This window comes from Orycteropus afer, unplaced genomic scaffold, assembly GCF_000298275.1.
Source record: "Orycteropus afer afer isolate SDZICR_OR568_19922 unplaced genomic scaffold, OryAfe1.0 scaffold00359, whole genome shotgun sequence".
NCBI lineage: Eukaryota > Metazoa > Chordata > Mammalia > Tubulidentata > Orycteropodidae > Orycteropus > Orycteropus afer.
Genome location: NW_006921946.1, coordinates 1875225 through 1896973, shown reverse-complemented (window position 1 = coordinate 1896973; position 21749 = coordinate 1875225). Strand labels below are relative to the sequence as shown.

The 21749-nt window shown below is 37.6% G+C and overlaps 1 protein-coding gene across 1 annotated transcript in view; it reads left to right on the top strand.

The window, feature by feature from the left end:
• The window catches only part of CPED1 (cadherin like and PC-esterase domain containing 1), a 386749-nt gene that overhangs the window by 186342 nt on the left and 178658 nt on the right, over positions 1–21749 (top strand). Inside the window, exons 7-13 of the mRNA XM_007952817.1 lie at positions 804–946; positions 4388–4460; positions 5798–5965; positions 7644–7748; positions 10591–10760; positions 15947–16017; positions 17521–17571. Of these exons, the coding sequence (XP_007951008.1) occupies positions 804–946; positions 4388–4460; positions 5798–5965; positions 7644–7748; positions 10591–10760; positions 15947–16017; positions 17521–17571 (781 nt within the window). The remainder of the gene's footprint in view (positions 1–803; positions 947–4387; positions 4461–5797; positions 5966–7643; positions 7749–10590; positions 10761–15946; positions 16018–17520; positions 17572–21749) is intronic.

Genomic DNA, 21749 nt, shown 5'->3' with positions numbered 1-21749 from the left:
AAGAAGGGGGAAAAAAAAAGAGAATAAACACTTCTGAAGAAGTTTCAATGACAAAATATTTAAACTTTTCTGGATAGATACAGATAGGTATATATAGATATCTATCTAGCTATGTCTATAGAAGGAGCCCTGTTGTGCAATGGTTAGGCACTCAGCTGCTGACTGAAAGGTGGGCTGTTCTAACCCATTAGTATACTGCTCCATAGAAGAAAAGAACTGGAGATCTTCTCCCATAAAGATTACAGCCTTGGAAACCCTGTGGGCACTTCTACTCTGTCCTATAGAGTCTCACGATGAGTTGGAAGCATTAGATGGCCCCAGACCCCATATCTGTGTATAGATATATCAGTTGCTGATGAGTCAGTTCCAGCTAATGGCAACCTCACGTGTGCCAGAGTACAACTGTGCTCTGTCGGTTTTTCAGTGGCTGATTTTTTTTTAGATGTAGATTGGTAAGCCTTTCTTCTGAGGTGTTTCTAGATGGATCCTAACCTCCAATATTCTGGTTAGAAGTCAGTCAATTAACCATTTGTACTACCCAGAGATTGACTCTCTCTCTCTCTCTTTCTATATATATATATATGTATTTTTTTCTATTATCATATATATAAATGTATGTGTGTGTGTGTGTATAGGTATATTTTAGATTATCAAATTTTCCTGTTGAAGGAGGCTTTTTGTTTGTTTGCTTGTTTTTTCCAGTGTAGAGAGATAACCTAAAGAAATCCTCCAAATTGTTCACCTTTGAAATGATAGAGAAATAGAAATTATTTCAATATGTGAATAATTTTCTTTGTTTACAGCTGCAAACATTTTTTGAGACATTCCTGAGGGCCAGTTCGCCTCTTCAGGCTTTTGGCAATATGAAGGAAGCAGTAAGCAAACTCTTGCTAGCAGCTGAAGTCTTCAGTGAAACGTCTACTCCAGGACCAAAGGCCTTCAATAGGTAAAAACAATCACTAATGTGAAAAACCCACCAGCCAGTCCTCAGAAGGAGGATCGGGCAATCTACATCCATAGTGATACTGCCTTGGAAACCCAAGGAGGGGTTGCTATGAGTCGGGTCTGACTCAATGGCACATAACAACAGCAACAATGTGAAAAAAGGAAAAAGAAAAACTTACTTTCTGAAAATTGATTGTTAGTAAAAAATATATCTTAATTATCACAAGTATGGGAAAATTTTATCTCACTATAAAAATAAAATCTTCTAAGCATATATTTCCTAATTTATAAATCCTAAAAAACTTCAGAGTATATTACAAGCTCGTTAGTATCTAAACAGTGGTGACAAGAAATAAAGCATAAATTTTAAAAATTGTTTTAATTGTGGTTCCCTTTGAAGCTTAGTGATTTCTATCTTACATACTTGGCATTATAAAGAAAACAAAAATCCTCACAGCTGGAGCGATAAGTAACAATATGATAAATAGAGAAAAGACTGAGGTTGTCAAGGAGTTCATTTTCTTTGGACCCATAATCAACGCCCATGGAAGCAGCAGTCAAGAAAGTAAAGGATTTATGGCATTGGGCAAATCTGCTGCAGAAGACTTCTTTAAAGTGTTCAAGACCAAAGATGTCACTTTGAAGACTAAGGTGCGCTTGACCTAAGCCATCCTCTTTTCAGTAGTCTCACGTGCATGTGAAACTAGATAATGAATAAGGAAGACTACAGAAGAACTGATGCCTTTAAATAGTAGTGTCTGTGAAGAATACTGGAAATACCATGGACTGCCAGAAAGAAGAACTAACAAATCTGTCCTTGGAGAAGTGCAACTGGAATGTTCTGTAGAAGCGAGAATGGCCAGACTTTGCTCACCTACTCTGGCCATGTTGTCAGAAGGGACTGGCGCCTGGAAAATGATGTCATGTTTGATAAAGTAGAGGGTCAGTGAAAAAGGGGAAGAACCTCAACGAGATGGACTGACACAGTGGCTGTGATGATGGACTCAAGCACAGAAAGGGTTGTGAGGATGGCACAGCACTGGGCGGTGCTTCAATCTGCTCAATCTGTTGTATATAGGATTGGTATGAGGTGGAGCTGACTCAAGGGCACCTGACAACAGAACATCAAAAAAAAAAAAAAAAAAAAAAGCAGCACCACAATTTAAGCTTTATAATGCTTTGTATGTAGATAAAAATGGCAAAATGGCTAGCATATAGGAGTGGAGGAAGTTTTCATGGAGTAAGTTCAATGTTTAATTTAATGTCTTAGGAATATCTAGATACATTCGTATTTTGTGTAAGGAGCTCTAGCAGCCCAGTGCCTAAGGCATTTGACTGCTAACTAGAAGGTTGGTGGTCTAAACCCACCAGGGGCTCCATGGAAGAAAGATGGGACAATCTACTTCTGTAAAGATTTACTGCCTTGGAAACCCAGTGGGGGTTGCTATGAGTTGGAATCAACTCAGTGGCAGTGGCAGTGGCAGTGGTATATTTTTTGTAAAGAACAAAAAAGACTACCAATCTGAAAGTAAATTGTATGCAATTTTAGATTATCCAAACCACTGATCTCTTTGATTATTACAGATATTGACAATTAACTGTATTAGTTATTATAATAAGAAGCACTTACTGATGAAGGTAAAGTTATGGCCTGAGGTATGGATTATATTTCAACATTAAAAAAAAACCAAAAAACTGCCATCGAGTCACACCCAACTCATAGCAACCTCTCCTTGGGTTTCCAAGGCGGTATCTCTACAGAAGTAGATTGCCCAACCTTCTTTCCAAGGAGTGGTTGGTGAGTAAAGAAAACAAAAATCCTCACAACTGGACCAATAGGCAACATCATGATAAACAGAAGAGATTGAAGTTATCAAGAATTTAATTTTATTTGGATCCACAGTCAACATCCGTGAAAGGAGCAGTCAGGAAATCAAATGACATATTGCACTGGGCAAATCTGCTGTAAAAGACATTTTTAACGTGTTAAAAGGCAAAGATTTCATTTTGAGGACTAAGGTACACCTGACCCAAGCATGGTATTTTCAATCACCTCATATGCTTGCGAAAACTGGACAATGAATTAAGAAGAACAAAGAAATTGATGCCGTTGAATTATGGTGTTGGCAAAGAATACTGAAAGTGCTGTGGACTCCCAGAACAAACAAATCGGTGTTGGAAGAAGTACAGCCAGACTACTCCTTAGAAGCAAAACCAAAACTCACTGCCATCAAGTTGGTTCTAACTCATAGCGACCCCTATTGTGTTTCTGAGGCAGTAAATCTTCACGAAAGTAGATTGTGCCATCTTCCCTCTGAAGTGGCTGGTGGGTTTAACTGCCAACCTACTGGATAGCAATCAAGTACTCTAGGCAATGCACCTTGCTTAGAAGAAAATATGGTGATAATTCATCTCACGTATATTAGACTTTGTCTTTGTTATCTTGTGATGTTATAACAGAAACACCAGAAGTGGGTGGCTTTAACAGATCAATTTATTTTCTCACAGTTTAGGAGGCTAAACGTCTAAATTTAGGGTGCCACCTCTAGGGGAAGACCTTCTCTCTCTGTTGACTCTGGAAGAAGGTTCTTGTCTCTTTTCTCCATCTGTGAGCCCAGCAATCCTCAGAGATCCCCATATATCTTGGCATCAATCTTCCCTGGATCTAAAGGTCCTCAGCACAGGGACCCCAGGTCCAGAGGACATGCTCTGCACCCAACCCTTCTTTCCTGATGGTAGTAGGTCCCTCTTCCTGTGCTTGCTTCTCTCTCTTATCTTTTGTAAGACGAAAGGTGATACAGGCCACACCCCAGGGAAACTCCCTTAACATTGGATCAGGGCTGTGTCCTGAGTAAGAGTATTGCCTCCCACACTAATACCCTTACAACTGATCAGCTGATCACATCAGATCACATCATGGAGTATGATCACATCATTACATAACTGCCAAAGTACATCATTACTTAACTGCCAAACCACTGAGAATCATGGCCTAACAGAGTATACTCAGATTTTGAGGGGAGACAATTTAATCTAGGACATTCCACCCTTTGGCCCTAAAAAATTTAAGTCCTTGCCACATGCAAAAAACATTTATCCCATCAGACATGTTATCAGGAAGTGCTAGTCCCTGGAGAAGGACTTGGTGAAGGAGCGGTTCGGCGAAAAAGCAGAGGACCTCAATGAGGTGGACTGACAGTGGCTGCAGCTATAGGCTCAACCACAGCGATGACCGTGAGGACGGTGCAGGACCAGGCAGTGTTTGTTCTGTTGTACACAGGGTCCCTATGAGTCAAAACAAACTCAGTGACACCTAACAACAACAACAACATTTATTAATAACTTGACCCCAAATGACACAGTAAATGAACCAAATAGAATATATTTTTAAATATATTTTATTTAAATAAATTTCAAATGTAAATGTGTGTTTCTATTTCAGATGCAGATTATGTTTTCAACTTTTAACTTTTGACATTGCTTATGGCCGATTCAGTTACCCTGTAATTCTCCAGGTGAGTATGACCTTCTATATTTTGCTCAAAGATCTGCATCTTTCCTGTGTGGTAGTGGTATTGTCATGCATAGTCTTGAATCAGTAAAGTGAATTTGCAACAAAGACATTGGAGAATTATATTTCCTATGGTTCAGAAAATTAGCTAATATGTAGAGGGAGCTCTGGTAGCATAGTGCCTAAGGCACTTGATTGCTAACCAGAAGGCTGGAGGTTCAAACCGACCAGCCACTCCTCAGAAGGAAGGTTGGGCAATCTACTTCCGTAGTGATACCACCTTGGAAACCCAAGGAGGGGTCACTATGAGTTGGATCTGACTCAACGGCATATAACAACAACAGAGAATCTATTATTTGAGTTCTAATGCCTACTATGTGGTTATGTAGAATATACTTGAATTTTAACATGATTTAGTCACTGTTTGTGACATAGATGTTATATAAAGTCAAGTATGTGTTAATGGAAAAAAGTATGTATGAGCCAATAGAAAAGCAGATAGGAGATGCCAGAAAATAGCAGATTATCCAATTTATTCATGTGGTTTTACAAAAGACATTTAATTTTAAATTACTGTGTGTTTGAATTAAAAAGTCAGAGAAATTTTAAAAATATTTTTGCTAGTATGAATTTGTGTAAATTACAGGGCTTCTTATAATATATCATTATGTACACGCTGATTCTTTTTCTTCCTCTCTAATCAAACTAGTTCATTCAGACCATCTCTCCCTATTTTATTTTTCAGCTCAACTAGCTAGGAAACTGAAAAAACAAAAACTGATTGAATCAGTCCATAGAAAGTTCTGTATTGGGATATGGGGTTGGAAGAAGGGAAGTGGAGACAAATAAAATTATGTGTAATGAAAATTCATGTTTGTACTGCATTGACTCACTCTCACACTATCATATGAAGATACTGATTGCAATATGTGTGGCTCAGACATTTGGTTGAATAACTCAAAAATTTATCATTAAAATTTTAAGTTATGAATCTACTTCTAATGATTATTTTGTACACATATCTACTAGATTCTATAATGCTTTATAAAATTTATTGTTCATAAGTGTTATTTATAATCTTCAATAAACAAATTCTTCAATAATAGTTTCATGATAAACTAATATGACTTTATGATACATTAATTTTCTTAACATTAAAGAACAGCATCTTCTAAGGAACATTACTTACATTTATAAAATTGCTGACCTCCAGAAAGACCACTAGATGTCAGTTCTGATCTATAATTTAAAAGAAAATAAATCACATCTTAGAAGTAATTCCATGTATTAAAAGTAAATCAATGCAAAATATTTACTGTGCTTTTTTTTTTTTTTTTGAAGGTGCATGAGAATTTGAATTTTCAAAGTGATGATAATACGGATTTTGAGGACCAAAACACAGAAGAATTCCTTTTAAGAGATACTTTCAATTTTCTCTTGTCTAATGAATCTTCATTTTCTCTATTTTCTGATATATTTCAGAGACTTTACAGGTCAGGTGTATTTAAAGTAAGTGCATATTTGCATACTGATGAACTTATTGCAAGTCATTCTTTAGAGGCACCATTTTCTTTATTATACAATTAAATAACTTGAAAATTATTTGAAATTAATGGAGATTTAATATACTATATATCTTAATATTTTGCTGACCTGAAAATCAATATTATTTTTATGTCAACTAAGGTTGTAAGGTGGTCCTGGTTGGCACAAGCAGTTTGTGTCAGTTGCTACCCTAAAAATAGGTGGTTCTAATCCATCCAATAGATCCATGAAAATCCTGGTATCTGCTTCCATGAAGATTATAGCCAAGAAAACCCTACGGAACAGTTCTACTCTGTACCATATAGGGTCACCATGAGACGGTATTGACTTGATGCAATGGGTTTGGTTTGCTTTTTAAGTTTGTGGGTGACTGATTATGTGAAATTATGGGCACTTTGGTGGATATTAGGAATAATATATATTTTATGTTGTAGAATGCTTTAAGAGAAATGATAGAACTTTTTAAAGGCAGTCTAAGCTATAGAGAGGAGCTCTGGTAGCATGGTGCCTAAGGTACGTGACTGCTAAACAGAAGGCTGGCAGTTCAAACCCACCAGCCACTCCTCAGAAGGAAGGTTGGGCAATCTACTTCCGTAGTGATACTGCCTCGGAAACCCAAGGAGGGGTTGCTATGAGTCAGGTCCGACTCCACGGCACATAACAACAACAAGCTAGTAGTGAGGGCTCTAGATTGATATCAGGAGCTTGAGTTAGAACTTTAAACTTATTAAGCAGTTGCATCTGGTTAACATGTTTCGTTTAATGTTGATGACTAGAGTACAATGGTCCAGGATTGTTGTTGTTGTTGTGTGCTGTCGAGGTTAATTTTGGTAGCACGTTAGTGCAAGATTTCCTGAGACATTAGAATATATCTACAGGTTACCAAGTATGTATAGTATGATTCCCTATATATCTTATGTTCTGAAACTCATATTCAGAGATCTGGAAGAGTAGAACGTGTAAGGTCTCATGAACAAACATTGATGCTCTGAAGAGACGTTTGGGAGAGCTTCAACATGACCTTCTATGCTGTTCTTTGCGATTCTGTTGACTTGTTCCCCTAGTTTTCTGTTTTCCTTTTCTACTGGTGGGTTGGTTGTCATTAAAACTATTAGAACCAGTTCACCCAGAAAAAAAAAAAAAAGGTAATACATGCACCTTCTGTCCCAAAGTTGCTTTGGAAAGAAATGGGTATGTAGAAAGGTGGGAAATTGCTGTTTACTAGAACTTTTGAAACTCCCAAAAGGTAATGCTCCATACGTGAGGTTCACATGTAATATCACTTGCTGCTCTGATGTCTAGTGCATTGGAGGCTGAAGAAGACTCCTCCTGTGTCTCAAACTGGCTAGAACACTCATTCTGACCTTTTGTGCCCATCTCCTCAATCTCATGACCAAAGAAAGCACCATGATCTATTTCACCCAGGTCTTCCTGCTCAAATATGAAGTTTCCTTATATTGGGATATGTGCTGTAACAAGCTGAAGTTACTATATAATTTTTAGCTTTAATTAGCTCATCTATTTATAGAGTCCAAAATTTGATTAATTTATGAAGTGAGAAGCAATTCATAAATTCATAAACATAGCTTGACTCTGTAGTAGTTGCTTAAGAATTTGTTTGTTTGTTTTTTTCATTATATAGAGTGAAAACTATCCAAAGGAACTAAATCCATGCCTATCTTTAGTGGATATTGACTCAATTATGACCTTCTTAAAGGAACTTGGGAGTCTGGGACAATTCCAACTGGTAAAACAAAAGTGACATTTGATTACTCTTGATTTATGAAATTATAGTAAATTACCCATAAACTACTTGCTTTTGACTTGAAAATGATGATGATATTTCCTTAAGAAGCAGAAGTATGTGTAAACATCTTTCCTCTTTTCAAAGATCTGAATATTAAGATGAGCAGAATCAATATGCTTTATTTTAAGAGTTTGCAAATAATCACACACTTATTAAAGGTAAAAGAGTACAGGATTAGGATAGTTACCATGATTTGACAGTTCTCCAAAGTAAAATTGTTCTGAAGAAATTTTGCATTTATCTTTGGGACTTTCACCATGTAACGAACATTTATTTTTCTTATCATTCTCTTTTCGTTTATGTAAAATCAATTATAACTGGATATAGCAAGAATAAGTATAGAAAAAAACTTAAATTTTAATTTGTCTAACTGTATAGCAGGTTTTAAAGTAAGTAATTATAATAAATTTTATCCAGCTGATTTCACCCTACAAAAAATCAATGGCACTTTGTCTTCTATGCATTTTCCTGGGTTCTGTTCATTTATTGGTCGATATCAAAGGACAATTTGTTGTACAGGAATGTGCACGCTTAGAACTTGCTTTGTTTCCAGTTCCTCCGATTACATAGATGGACTATAGTAGATTTGTTCCACCTAAGGTTTGTTCATGCAAAACTTTCTAAAATAGCATTTTAAAATTCATTATTAAAATGATGCTTATTTTAAAAATCTATGTATTTATGTATGTGTATGAGCTATAAAAATACACATATATAGTAGCTATAAAAATACTATATATAGTAGAGCTAACAGAGGGCAGAGTTATGATAACTTCTTAGCCATAACCAAACACCTTAAGGGAGTGAGTCACTGGGCCTGTGGGCTTGGGACCATAGTCAAGGGGGCCATCGAGCACAATTGGCATAATATAGTGCACAAAACTTTGCTCTACATCCAACTTTGGTAAATAGTGATTGGGGTCTTAAAAGTATGTGAGCAATCATCTAAGATACAGCTATTGGTCTCTCCTGGTTTGGAGCAAAGAAGAGTGAAGGAAACCAAAGACATGTGGAAACAATTAGACCATGAAACCCTCAGCCTACATGACCCTAAAACTAAAGAACTACACAGTGCCCGGCTACCACTGTCAACCATCCTGGAAGAGATCAAAATAGGAGATCCTGGATAGAGTGGGAGAAAAATACAGAACAAAACTCAAAATCTTGGCAAAGACCAGGCTTACTGGTCTGATAAAGACAGGTGGAACCCTCTAGACTATGGTCATTAGTCACCTTTCAGGTCTAGGACTGACCTTACTCCAGTGGCTCAACTCGCAGCCAAATAGATAGACCTATGAGGTGAACAATAACACCAGAGAGGTAAGCACTCCTTAGAACAATCAACCCTGAGAGATCAAAAGGGCAGCATTTGCCAGAGATAAAGCTCAGAAGGCTAGAATGGATAGGAAAGAAAGGTAAACTCAGGGAGGAGGTGGGAAGTTTTGTTACACTGGGGATTGCAATCACTGTCACAAAACAAAGTGTGTATGAATTGTGGAATGGAAAACCAATTTTCTCTGGAAACTTTCAACAAAATCACAATAAAAAGTTAAATAATAATAATAATAATAAAATCCTCTCCATGTAAAAAAAATTATGTATTAAATCTGTCTATTCATGTGCTACTTGTATGAGTTATAACCTATTTACAAAGTTAATTAATGAATATTTTATTGCCCGTAATTTAGTCCCATATTCTAGAGCATTCATTGTAAGCATATTGCCTCAAAGAAAAATTAATTTATAGATTATAATTTAATTAACTTAAGTATATTAAGTGTTACAATCAGAATTGGGCTTAATACTATACAAAATGATCAAAGTGATCTACCCTCACCCTTCAGGCATTCACAACTGAAGACATGTGAATGCAGAGAGTCTCTCTCAGCATGTTGCAAGCAGGAATTGAATTATGACTTTGCAGGAAAGAAAAGGCAAACTCCAAGTTCCTGACTCTTAGAGTAGAAAGAGGCTCACCATAGTTTGGTTTGGTTTGGTGAGATGGATAGTCTTCACCCTGCCATAATTCACTTGTATTGGAGAGGATTCTTTCTCTTCAGACTCCCACTCAGATACTGGGCTCCTTTCAGGTGTCTGTAGCAGGAAGGGAGTGCCGTCGTGGTGCACACAGTTAACATGCTCAGCTGTCAACTGAAAGGTAGGAGTTTGGAGTCCACCCAGATGTGCCTCGGAAGAAAGTGCTTGGCCATCTGCTTCTGAAAACATCAGCTACTGAGAAGCGTACAGTGCACAGTTCTACTCTGACACACAGAGTCACCATGAGTAAGAATCAGCTGTGTAGGAACTGGTTTGGTAGAGCAGGAAGAAGAAATCCACCACTATTAATAGCAAGACCAGGAAAATCCACTCTGTGAAAATAAGATCATCAGTAAAATTGATCCCTTATATAAAGTCTTATTTGCTTTGACAACTGCATGGAAAAAAAAAAACAGAACACACTGCAATTGAGTCGGATCTGACTCATAGTGACCCCTCCTTGGGTTTTTGAGGCAGTATCACTTCGGAAGTAGATTGACCAACCTTCCTTCCGAGGAGTCACCGGTCGAGGAGTGGCTGGTCCGTTTGAACTGCCAGCCTTCTGGTTACCAGTCAAATGCCTTAGGCACACAGAAAATTAAATTATGATATTGACTCATGTGTTTCTAATAAATATGTGAGTTTTTAAAGACCTGACCAAACATAAAGCCCCGTAGTAATGCTGCATCTTTATTTATCTTCCACAACTTATTCTGATATTCTGTCTTTGAATATTCCTTCTCAGCTCTTCCCATCTACTAGTCCTGAGCTTCAATCTTTGATGCACGAATTTTATGACATGGAAAAGCCTATCGGGAAACCCGACTCAGTCCTGACCCAATACTGGTCTCTTTTAAATGCATTTGAACAGTTTCAGCTCATGAATAAAAAGGCACAGCTACATCCACTGGAATGGTAAGATAGCCACAAATTTGGGTTGTGCAGTCCAAAACGTCTCTGGTCTAAAGATTGATTTCAAAAAGCTTTACCTACATTAAAGAAGGCAACAAAAAGATGTCTGCTCCAAAATTCATGCTCTGGAAAACAAGTTCCTTTAAACATCAAAACCATAATGATTCTAGTGATCTTCCAACACCATAACAAAATATATCCAACTGTTGTTCAAACCAACAGGACCTCACTCCACCATAAAGCAATGCTTAAAATGAAACTCTCATTTGATGATATATATATTCTTGAATCGCAGGACGATCTGACAGAATTAGGTGAGTTTTGTTTTATGAACCATCAGTCAATGTGGAGCCTGAGAGGCTAAGAGTACTTAGAGAGTTTGTGAGGCATTGGTTTATGCTGGGCAAAACCTACAAAATTTATATATTTGTTCTGTCACTGGCACAAGATTAGAAATTTCTTGTAAGATAGAATCTCAGAAGGAAAGAGTTGGCTGAGAAAAAAAGTTCTTGGCCTTCCTTCTTTACTTCCATTGTGATGAAGACTAGTAATCAGGAAATGAGAGGGAGGGTGGGAGAAGAAGAGTGCATTAACACCTCCAGAAATTGGTGCTAAAGGGCAAGACATAGGGTTGTCTCTGCTTCTCTGTTATGTGGATGAATTTGAGGCAGGATTTGACTTTTCCACCATACAGAAGTAAACCTAAACTCCTGGAGAGATGAGAGGCTTACTGGAAATGCCACAGCCATTCACATCTTCTGCAATCACCCTCATGAAGGCCTTCAACCTTCGCTAACACTAACCAATTGTTAGCTGCTGTCCACTGACACATGCGTTGTGGCTTCACATGAGGTCTTGGGAATGGAACATAGGTCTCCCACATAGAAGGGGAGAACCACCACTGCCCCCAGCTCTAATGTATTACTGAGTTACTGTCATTTTCTTCTGCCTCAGGAGATAGTAAGAGCAATTCTACAACAAACATTTTTCATTATACTTAATTAAAAATATAAATAATCAATTATTTACAGAGTTCTTAGAGTATCTCTCAGGATTCAAACAGACTTGAATTCCCACAACTTTATGAGGTGGCACTTATTCTCCTAATACTTGGAAGTAGTGGGCCTGAAGTTTTGGCAAAACCTCAAAACTTCTGACAGTTTTGGTTTGTTTGAAAATTAGGTTTTAAATAATATGCCTCAGAGCCACTTTGTAATTTGAATGCACACAAATATCCAAGACTGTGCCATTCATCATCATGAATGGGCGAAGAGTAGGCTGAATTTACCGAGCAGACTATTCAAGTATGATTTTTAACTTCAAGGAAGTTGCCTTGAGATATGAAAGTTTTGAAGAGTTTGTTCCCCAGCAAGTTTTTCTCAAGTTCCACATACGTCATAAAGTTACGCAATGGACTGATCTTAAATTCAGAAGAGTGGATCCTCTTCCAGTGAGGAAATCTACTAATGGAAAGTGTTGCGTGTAGAAGAAACAGACTTTTTTCTTAATCAGACAAACTTACATTCAAAAATCCCAGTTTTAGAATTTATTGTTGACCGCAGGCGAGTTTTAACCCTCTGAGACTCAGTTTTCTCATCTAGAAAATGTGGACTATTCTACCTACCACATATTACTACAAGAGAATTTATAATAATAATACCCATATGAGACATGGTATCTGCTGTGCTATAGGTATGTAGGTAGTAAATACTTTCCTTTTTGTAGTCTTAAACCATCCATAAGTCAGTTAGCCTCTACAGTGTGGGTGATGTTTTTCTTTCCCTTATAGGAAGAGCAAAACATGTTTGAAAGATTTATCTACATTAACACTCAGATAAATAAACTCTCTGGTGGTGTAGTGGTTAAGGCATTTGGCTGCTAACCAAAAGGTCAGTGGTTCGAACCCCCCAGCCTCTCTGCAGAACAAAGATGGGGCAGTCTGCTTCCATAAAGATTTACAGCCCTGGAAACCCAAAGGGGATCACTTTGAGTTGGAATCAACTCAATGGCAGTGAGTTGGGTTATTTTTGGAAAATGCTTATCAAGAAGCAATTAACTGTTTTGCTCACAGAACATTTCAAGAAAGAATTCTCAATTCTAATTATCTTTGAGTTTGCCAGTGAGTGTCTATCTATTGGATTGTGTGGTAGTTGAGGTTATGTGTCAACTTGGCTACGCCTGGCTTTGAGTGGCTGGGAAGCTGGATATAGTATTCCCCAGGATGAGACTGGTCATCAGCTCCATGGTGCAATCTACTGTGATCAGCTGAATAGTTGCCTTAAGGGTATGGTCTGCTTACAGTATCTAAAAAGATGGTTTGAGAAAGGTCTTGAGTTTTATTGGCACATCTGGATCCTGCATTTGGCTGAGTCTTCATCTCAGTGGCCTGCCTTGTTTGCTGCTGATCTTGAGACTGTTTCTGAACTTAAACTAATGGCCTGCCATGTTGCTTGATAATTTGAGGATTGTGCCATTTTACTTGTTAGCCTTGGGTTTGTCAGCCTTGGCAGCCAGCAGCTGCCTGAGATAAGAGACACCTCAGCTTCAGTGGGCCAGGAGCAAGAAGCAGAGCTGAAGCCCAAAGCCGAGGGGCTTTCACCCCATTTCTAGAGCTGGCACTTTGAACTTGGGCTTCTAGCCTCTAAAGTGTAAGAGAATAAACTCCTATTTGTTCAAGCCATCAACCTGTGGTATTTTCTGCTAGAGCAGCACTAGAAGACCAAAACCAATTGTCACAACCATACCACAGTACAAGAGGAGGTGTGTGATACACCTTTTCCAGATGAAGAAATCAGGCAGATGGGTCTTTTATCCAAATAAGGCAGTTAGTAGAAGTAAAGTAGGGACCAGGACTCTGGGCTTCTCATTCTTGGTCCAGTGCTTTTCTCCAGAACATCCTGTGACAGGGAACTTAGGGGGAGTCATTCATCACTGACCTTATCTATCCAACATCACCTCTGGCTTTTTCCTCAGAAAAATAATCTATTTCACATGCTTACATTACCTGAGGAGTTAATGACTTCATCCTTCCTTTTAAATAAAGATCATCTGTTTGCAGAACAACATGAAGAGAGAGAAAGTCAGAAACGGAACACTGATGGGTAATACTTATGTCTGTGCCTAGGCTCAGAATCTAGAAGTCACAACAGAATTGAGGTAAATCTTCACAGAACGAGAATCTTAAAATCACTATGCACTATCTGATTTTCACTTTGCTGGAAAAAAAAATGCATGTGTCCTTTGTAAAGGCCTCCTCTGAAAACCCACATTTTCAAAGCAAATAATTTTTTTCCACACAAGTACCCAAGAAAGCACTGGAGTATACCTTTATATACAAAGTGTCTCATTCCTTTAAGATAGTAGCTTTTGCAAAATTCAGTTTATATATATTTCAGGGATATATCTGATGGGAGTTTCACCTAAAGTTTTGTTTCAGGTGAATTTAGAATTTTTTAAAAATTTTCTGGCACCCAGTCAGACATCAACCAAGCATATCTCACTCCATGTTTAATATATTTCTTCATTCCTTGGGGCAAGGAACTCTGGTGGCATAGTGAGTAAGGCATTTGGTTGCTAACTTGAAGGTTGGCAGTTCAAACCTACCAGCTGCCCTGTGAGAAATGAGACAATCTACTTCTGTAAAGATTTACTGCCTTGGAAATCCAATGGGGGTCATTATGAGTCAGAATTGACTCAATGGCTATGGGTGTTTTTGGTTTTTGGGAGAAGGGAAATATTTTAAAGCAAGTCCTAGACATCATTACTTCTCATTTTATTGTGTATCGCTAAGAAAATAAAGATTTTAAAAATTATCATACTTTCCAACATTAGCACTATTTTTTATTGTAGTAATTATAAATACAACATTTGCCATTTCAACATTTTTCACATGTATAATTCAGTGACATTAATTGTGTTCAATTATGCTGAAGAATGAATAAATCTGTCTCGGGAGAAGTACACCCAGAATACTCCTTATATGAAGGGAGGATGGCAAAACTTTGTCTCTCTTAGTTTGGACCTGTTATCAGGCAGGACCAGTCCCTGGAAAAGGACATCACACTCGGTAAAGGAGAGGGTCAGCAGAAAAGGGGAGGATCTTCAACACGATGGATTGACAAGGGGTCGACAACAATGGACTCAAACCGAGCAGGCATTGTGAGGATGGAGCCACACTGCACAGGCTTTGTTCTGTTGCAGAAGGTGGTGAAGAGTCGGGTGGCTTTGATGGCGCCTAACAACACAGCAGTTACGTCCATCACGTTGCGCAGCTATTCCAACTATACACTTCCAAACTTTCCCATCACCCTTAACGAAGCTCAGTGCTCCCAGCACTGTTTTTAGTCCCTGATTCTTCTCAATTTTGCATATTCATATTTTGAAGAAATTGAATGCAGCTCTCCTCTACTACAGTGCCCAGCACAATATCTGGGACAGTAAATATTTGTAAGTGCAATTAAACCTGGAGCATTTTGTTTCATTCTCCTAGCATCCCTGTGAAGAAAAGATAGTGTTCTCATCTCCATTGTGTTAGCATCAAAATGGAGATTCACTACAGTGCCAGAAGGTTCCATTAAGGGAACAACAGCCTATCCTGCCCAGTAATCCCTATTGTCAAGACCAGCAATTTTTCTGTCTGCAATTTAGAGTACTTTGGCCCCAAATTTAAGAATCTGAAGGGCAATCGGGCCAAGCATTTAGTTAGTTACACAACAGAGTGAATGAGGCAGACACACCAAGTTATAACTAACCCTTACCCTTCACTACTGTTCATCAAAGTCAAAGATAGAAGCCTTTTTGTGGATAGTACACTTAAGTTTCTTAGATTATATGTATGTTCTTAGGCTGTGCCTCAGAGTTTCCAAAGCTGCTTATTCCGGTAAGAATGTGTGTTCCTCAGTCAGTTCTGTTGGACTCAAGCTATCAGAGATTGCTTAGTTTTGGACAGAATAGTGACTTCTTGCCCTGGTTTCCTTCAAACATGCTCCTGCTGATTACAGATGATGAGATTTCCACCCACCTCCTTTGAGGCTAGATTGCCAATTTTGAGGAATGAAATACAGAAAGTGTTTCTTTGTGTTCATCAAAATAAATGAGCCAACACAGAAAAAAAGATAGAGTGTTGGATGTAATTTCCCTGAATTTCATTCATTTCATTGATCCAGAGTTGTTTGGCATTGCATCTGCAGGAGGATTTTCCCAGAGAATGAGAATGCTGAAAAACCACAAGTGCCATATGATGCGATTGAAAATAAAAAAGGTAAAAGAATATATTCCCACTTAATTTCAATATGAAAACAAGCATAGCCTGGCCAGAAAGCATATTTAAAAGTCAGCATGATTAAAAACTAAAATTAAATAAGGAACTACTATATTTCTTTAAATTCAGATTTTTCTCCTAAGGATAATAAGAGTTGGAGAGAGTGTAGGAGAAGTACTGTCATGCTTGCGGTGGGTGTATGAATTACAAAAGCTTTTCTGATGGTCCTTTAACCATATATAACCAAAGCATTAAAAATAAACTTAGAGACCAGAAATTTTACTTCCAGATATAATATTAAGGAAATGATTTATGATATAGATAAAGACTTAATTACATAACTTGTTAATAATGAGAATAACTAGAAACCACTACTACTGCAATAATAGTAGATTGGATAAATAAAACTCTAGTCATCTAATAAAATATTATATGAAGCCATTATAGTATTTTAGAGGGATATTAATGACATGAAAGATGCTTGTGATATATTGTTAAATGAAAAACTAGCTATAAGCAACATGAATCAATAGTAATTAAGGAAAAATAATGATGATTTTGATTTTAGCTCTTTGCTTATCCCAACTTTCTCTTTTTTTCCTTCTAAGGAACATCTGAGACTTTTGGAATAAGATAGAATTATAAAAATAGAATTTTAAGAAGAAAAAAATGAAAATAAGTACCTACCTTTGCATCTACAATTTTTTAAAAATGCTCAGTGTTCCCATTATAAATCAGGGTTTGATACATACAATACAGCAGCTCTCAAAGCGTACCTCCCAAGCCAGTAGCATCAGCATTGCCTCAGAAAGTGTTGAAAATGCCCTTCTTCTGAATCAGAGTGCCCATGGATGAGGCCCAGAAATCTGTATTTTAATAGCCCCTTCAGATGACTCTGAGGCATGCTAAAGTTTGAGAACCATCAACCCAGTGGAATGAACTAGTAGGCCCCGTGAAAAACTGATAAAGTGACGTCCTGACTGCTGTCCTCCTCTAACCACTGTTCGTGTTTATATGAGTTAGTTAAGTGCACTGGGAGTTCTATGCATTCATTTCTTCCAAAAATAATTATTGAGGAGCTTTTAGGTGGATGTTTGGTTGAATTCAGAAGTTTAAACATTAGTAGAACAGCTGGATAGAATTTCTGAGATTCAAATAAATGGGAAATTACAACATTAGGATCATAGAACTAAAAGGAACTTCGATAAATCATTGGATCCAAATCCTTACCTTCAGGCAATGGATGAGACTAAACCATTCATTCCCTTCCTCAATACTTTCATATTTGATATAATCATCTTCTGGGTTTTGAATCAAATAACTTCTTTGGTCTCATGTTAGCTTTTAGTTTTACTTGGAAGTACTTCATGATGCAGTAAAAACGAAATAATAACATACGTTTTATGCAACTGTTCTGTGTTTGAGATTATGAGATATTTAATCTTTTTATTTTGATTAATTGTTTTTATTTTAAACTTAATTAGTTGTTATTATATTTTTTAGCTGTAATACCACAAATTTTGAATGACATCAAAGAAATACATTGCAGTAATGGTAAGTTGATATAAAAGTGTTTCAGCCACATAATCAATGTTGAGCTCAGCCCAGCATTTCATAAATTGTCATTTGATCATATTTGGATGTCTTTGGGCTGCTGGTTTACTTTGAGTAAATTTTCAGACGTTATGAGATTTCTGAAAGAGTCATTATCTATCATGTTTGCCTGAGAAGAGCATTTTAATTTTCTGCTTTTGAACATGATTTTCCTTTAAAGGCCAGTAACTTACAAGCTCATTTTAAAGGGCTCACTGAGTTCTGTAGTGTTGCCTTGGAGACCCCTCCCAGAGCAGGGCTGGGCTCATCTGCTTTATACATCCATCTGTAGAGGCCTCAGCACCCTCCAGTGATTTATTTCCTGCCATATTGTTGCTATAACAGGTAATACTTGAGCAAAATTTTCTTTAGACTAGTTGAGGTTTTTAAAATGAATTTTAAATTAATTTTCTTAAAATTCACATATAATTGATACATTGAATGAGACTGTGTACAGCCTTACATTTATGAATATTATTTCTGTTTCTGTCTGGTAAGTATTACTTCACTGCTCTTGCAAATGCAGCATTCTGGAGCATCTCACTGACTGTGCAAGGTCACAGGGCTGTTAAGCTTTTTGAGCTGGATAATGAAGCTACGTCTTCAGATTCTATGTCCCAAACCCCTGAATTTTCTTAATACCCTATAAGATAGGATATAAAATCAAGAAGTACATTCAGCAGGTTTATTCTTTATAATAGTACTTTAATGTGTTTACATACATAAGCTTTGGCAACTCAATTGTTAAGTGTTAGCCTCCTAACCAAAAGGTTAACAGTTAGACAATTAGAGCCTAGCGTGTGGTCCTGTTCTGTTAAAGCATTAAGGCTAAAAGGAATTTACAGACTTAGGTCTCATTTGGTATAAACACAAGTCCTTTGATTTAACAAAATCTAATTTGTGTCTTCTAGAATGTGAATAAGGAACTCTGGTGGTACAGTGGTTTAAAGCATTTGGCTGCTAACCAAAAAGTCAATAGTTTAAACCAACCAGCCACTCCACAGGAGAAAAATGAGGCAGTCTGCTACTGTAAAGATTTAGAGCCTTGGAAACCTTCTGTGGCAGGTCTACTGTGTCCTATAAGGTCACCATGAGATGGAATTGACAGAAAGCTCAATGGCAGTGGGTTTTCTTTCTTTTTTGTAGAGTTTGATTAATTATTTTTTATTACTGTCATTAAAATCACTTTAGATTGAGAGGCTACACAATAAGATTGTTTGATAAAATCAATAAATATAGCCAGTGAAAGAAAAAATAGTATCCAGCATTGCTACTTGGGAGATCACAGATATTTCTTATACATAGGTCTCCCTGCACTGCCTCCCCCACCCCAGACCTGTACCAGCACCAGGTGCCAATAGGTCAATTCCAACTCATGGCCACCCTATGTGTGTGGACTTGGGCCATGTGCCGTGGAGTTTTCTGTGACTACTCTTTCAGAAGTGGGTCACCAGGTCTTTTATCCTAGGTGCCTCTGGATGGACTCTAACCTCCACCCAGTTCCTTAGCAGCTGAACACATTAATTATCTGTACCACCCAGGGACTATCCCCAAACCCGTACCCCTAAAAGAATACATGCTATTCAGTTCTCTTGGGAGACTGGCCCCTGGAATGCAGTGGGGAAAGAACGAGAAAGAAAACCATGAACAGCATTGCAGTGACCACTTGTTGAGAGTCCATTATGCTCCAGGCTCCAGGTTAGACTCCGCATCAGGCAAACCACCTCATTTCATCTCATTCGACTTCTATTTCCTCTTTTGTAAAACGCAAGGATTTCACTGAATGGCTTCATTTTTTTAGATCCAAGGTAACTGGGTAAAGAGGATTGAACGTGTTCTATAAGTGCTTTAACTCTGTTCCTGTTTTTAAGATGATGAAGATTAGTCCTACCCAGGTCTTCATAACTCATCTTTCTACTTTTACAGTATGATATAAAATTTTAAAAGTCAGCCTATGTGATGATGTCTCAGAACAGGTGGGACTGTCTCCAGGAGTCTAGGCTGTTCTGGTGTTTAATATGAGTTATGATTATCCCTCAGGAGGGCAATAAAATTCTGTGGTTAAAAGAAACCCATTAAAAGGAGCCAAACATCAAACAGCTTTCCCATATATACTTGCCAAATAGGTTAAGCAGCTTGCTACCACCGTACCTCACACTAGGTTCTCCACAGCTGTAAGGTAAGCTGGCCTGAGGCAAGTTGGGATTGGGTTGGGAATGATGCCAAGGAAACACCAGGTGTCTGTGGGCGGTAACAGAGATGATTCAGTTGAAGATGATGTCAGAACTCAATGAGCTCTGAAACAGGGGTCTGGGCCACAGCCCTCATGCAGAGGTGGTGAGTTTCTGATGAAATCAGAAGGAAATACTTGCTAAAATCACGTTTAGTGGAATGATTGCATGTTATCTCATGAAGAGCTGAGTTTCAGTGTTAAAATAGACAAGTCCCATTGAAAACCCTCACTAGTCATGAAAGGATAAATTGCTGAGAAAGGAACTCTCACTGGATGTTTAAAAAATATATCCTAGTAAATTAAAGAACAACACCAGAAAAAAAAAAAAAAAAAAAAAAACCCAAGTCCACTGTCATGGAGTCGACTCCCGCTCACACTGAGGGAACTGCCTCACAGGATTGCCAAGGCAGTGAATCTTTACAGAAGTGCTTCATCTTTCTCCTACAGAGCAGCAGGTGGGCTTAAACCCACGACCTTTTGGTTAGCAGCCAAATGCCTTAGCCACGCATCACCACATATGCTTACTTTTTTTTTTTTTTTTTAATCTGTTACTTCATTATTCGTGTAGCTGGTTCCTTTGCTTCCTAGGAAATGTTCGTCTCCAAAGCACCTTCTGTATCTGAACTACAGCTTATTTGAAGTGTTACATTGGATTCATAGTCTCCATTTGAATCATATCTCATGACTAATATGTGTTTTTACTGTGTTCATCTTAGTATCTTGAACATAGAATATGCTGGAAAAAATCTTTGATACAAAAGAAAAAAAAAAGAATGCATTAATACCAAGTGGGTTGGAGTTGAGTTAAAAGCTGTGGTCATTTTCAGGATAAGTTCAAATAATGCAAATATAGCATCATTCCTTGTTTTTGTGTTTGTTTTTCTCTTCTCTTTTATTATAAAAAGATTTCAGTAGGTAATCAGTTCAAAAAGATCATAGATGCAGCATACCTATAAATCAACTAGGTTAAATCTTTGGTTGATAATTAGGTCAATTAATAAGTAAAATCACTCAAGCAGGTAGTTTGCCCAAGTGACTGAGTTATTCAACCAAATTGACTACTTAGTTTTTCATTAAGACTTTCCCCTGAAATGAAACTGTAAAATATCTATTATGTTATTGCTCTTATCTATACCAAAATAGTTTTTCTTCCATAGACTGAGAAAACCAGGGGATAATACAGAAATGCATGATTGAAAAAATACATATATATTTGCAGTGAACAATGGGAGTTATACTGAAGCCTACTCCTGAGAACTAGAATAAAACCTCTGTATGGTTGTCAGTATCCATAGCTATGGCACATCCCTGCTTCCTTCCGTTCAAGAAATATGAAAATTTTGATTTGTTGAGGCACAAAGTCTAGGACATAATGACAGATGAGAATAGAGAAGAAGATGAAGAAAAGGTCCAAAAATGCCTTATCTGCATATTAGGGCTTAGACTTGACCATGGAGTTGATGAGAAACTCTTAAAGAATTGCAGGTGGACTGTCAGATTTGATTTTAGAAAAATAATTATGGCAACTGCATAAAAGGAAAGGAAGAAACAACAGTTAATAGCATATTATATCTTCTTCAAATTTACTTTTATCACTTCCTGCAGCAAGTTCAGGAACTCTAGTGGCTTAGTGTCTAAGGTATTTGACTGCTAATCAGAAGGCTAGTGGTTCAAACCCACCAGCTATGCCTCAGAAGGAAGATTGGGCAATCTAATTCTGTAGAGATACCACTTCGGAAACCCAAGGAGGTGTGACTATGAGTTGAATCTACTCGATGGCAGTGAGTTTGGTTGTTTTTCTTTTTTTTTTTGCAGCAAGTTGACTGCTAACCAGAAGGCTGGTGGTTCAAATCCACCAGCCACTCCTCAGAAGGAAGATGGAGCAATCTACTTCCGTAGTGATACT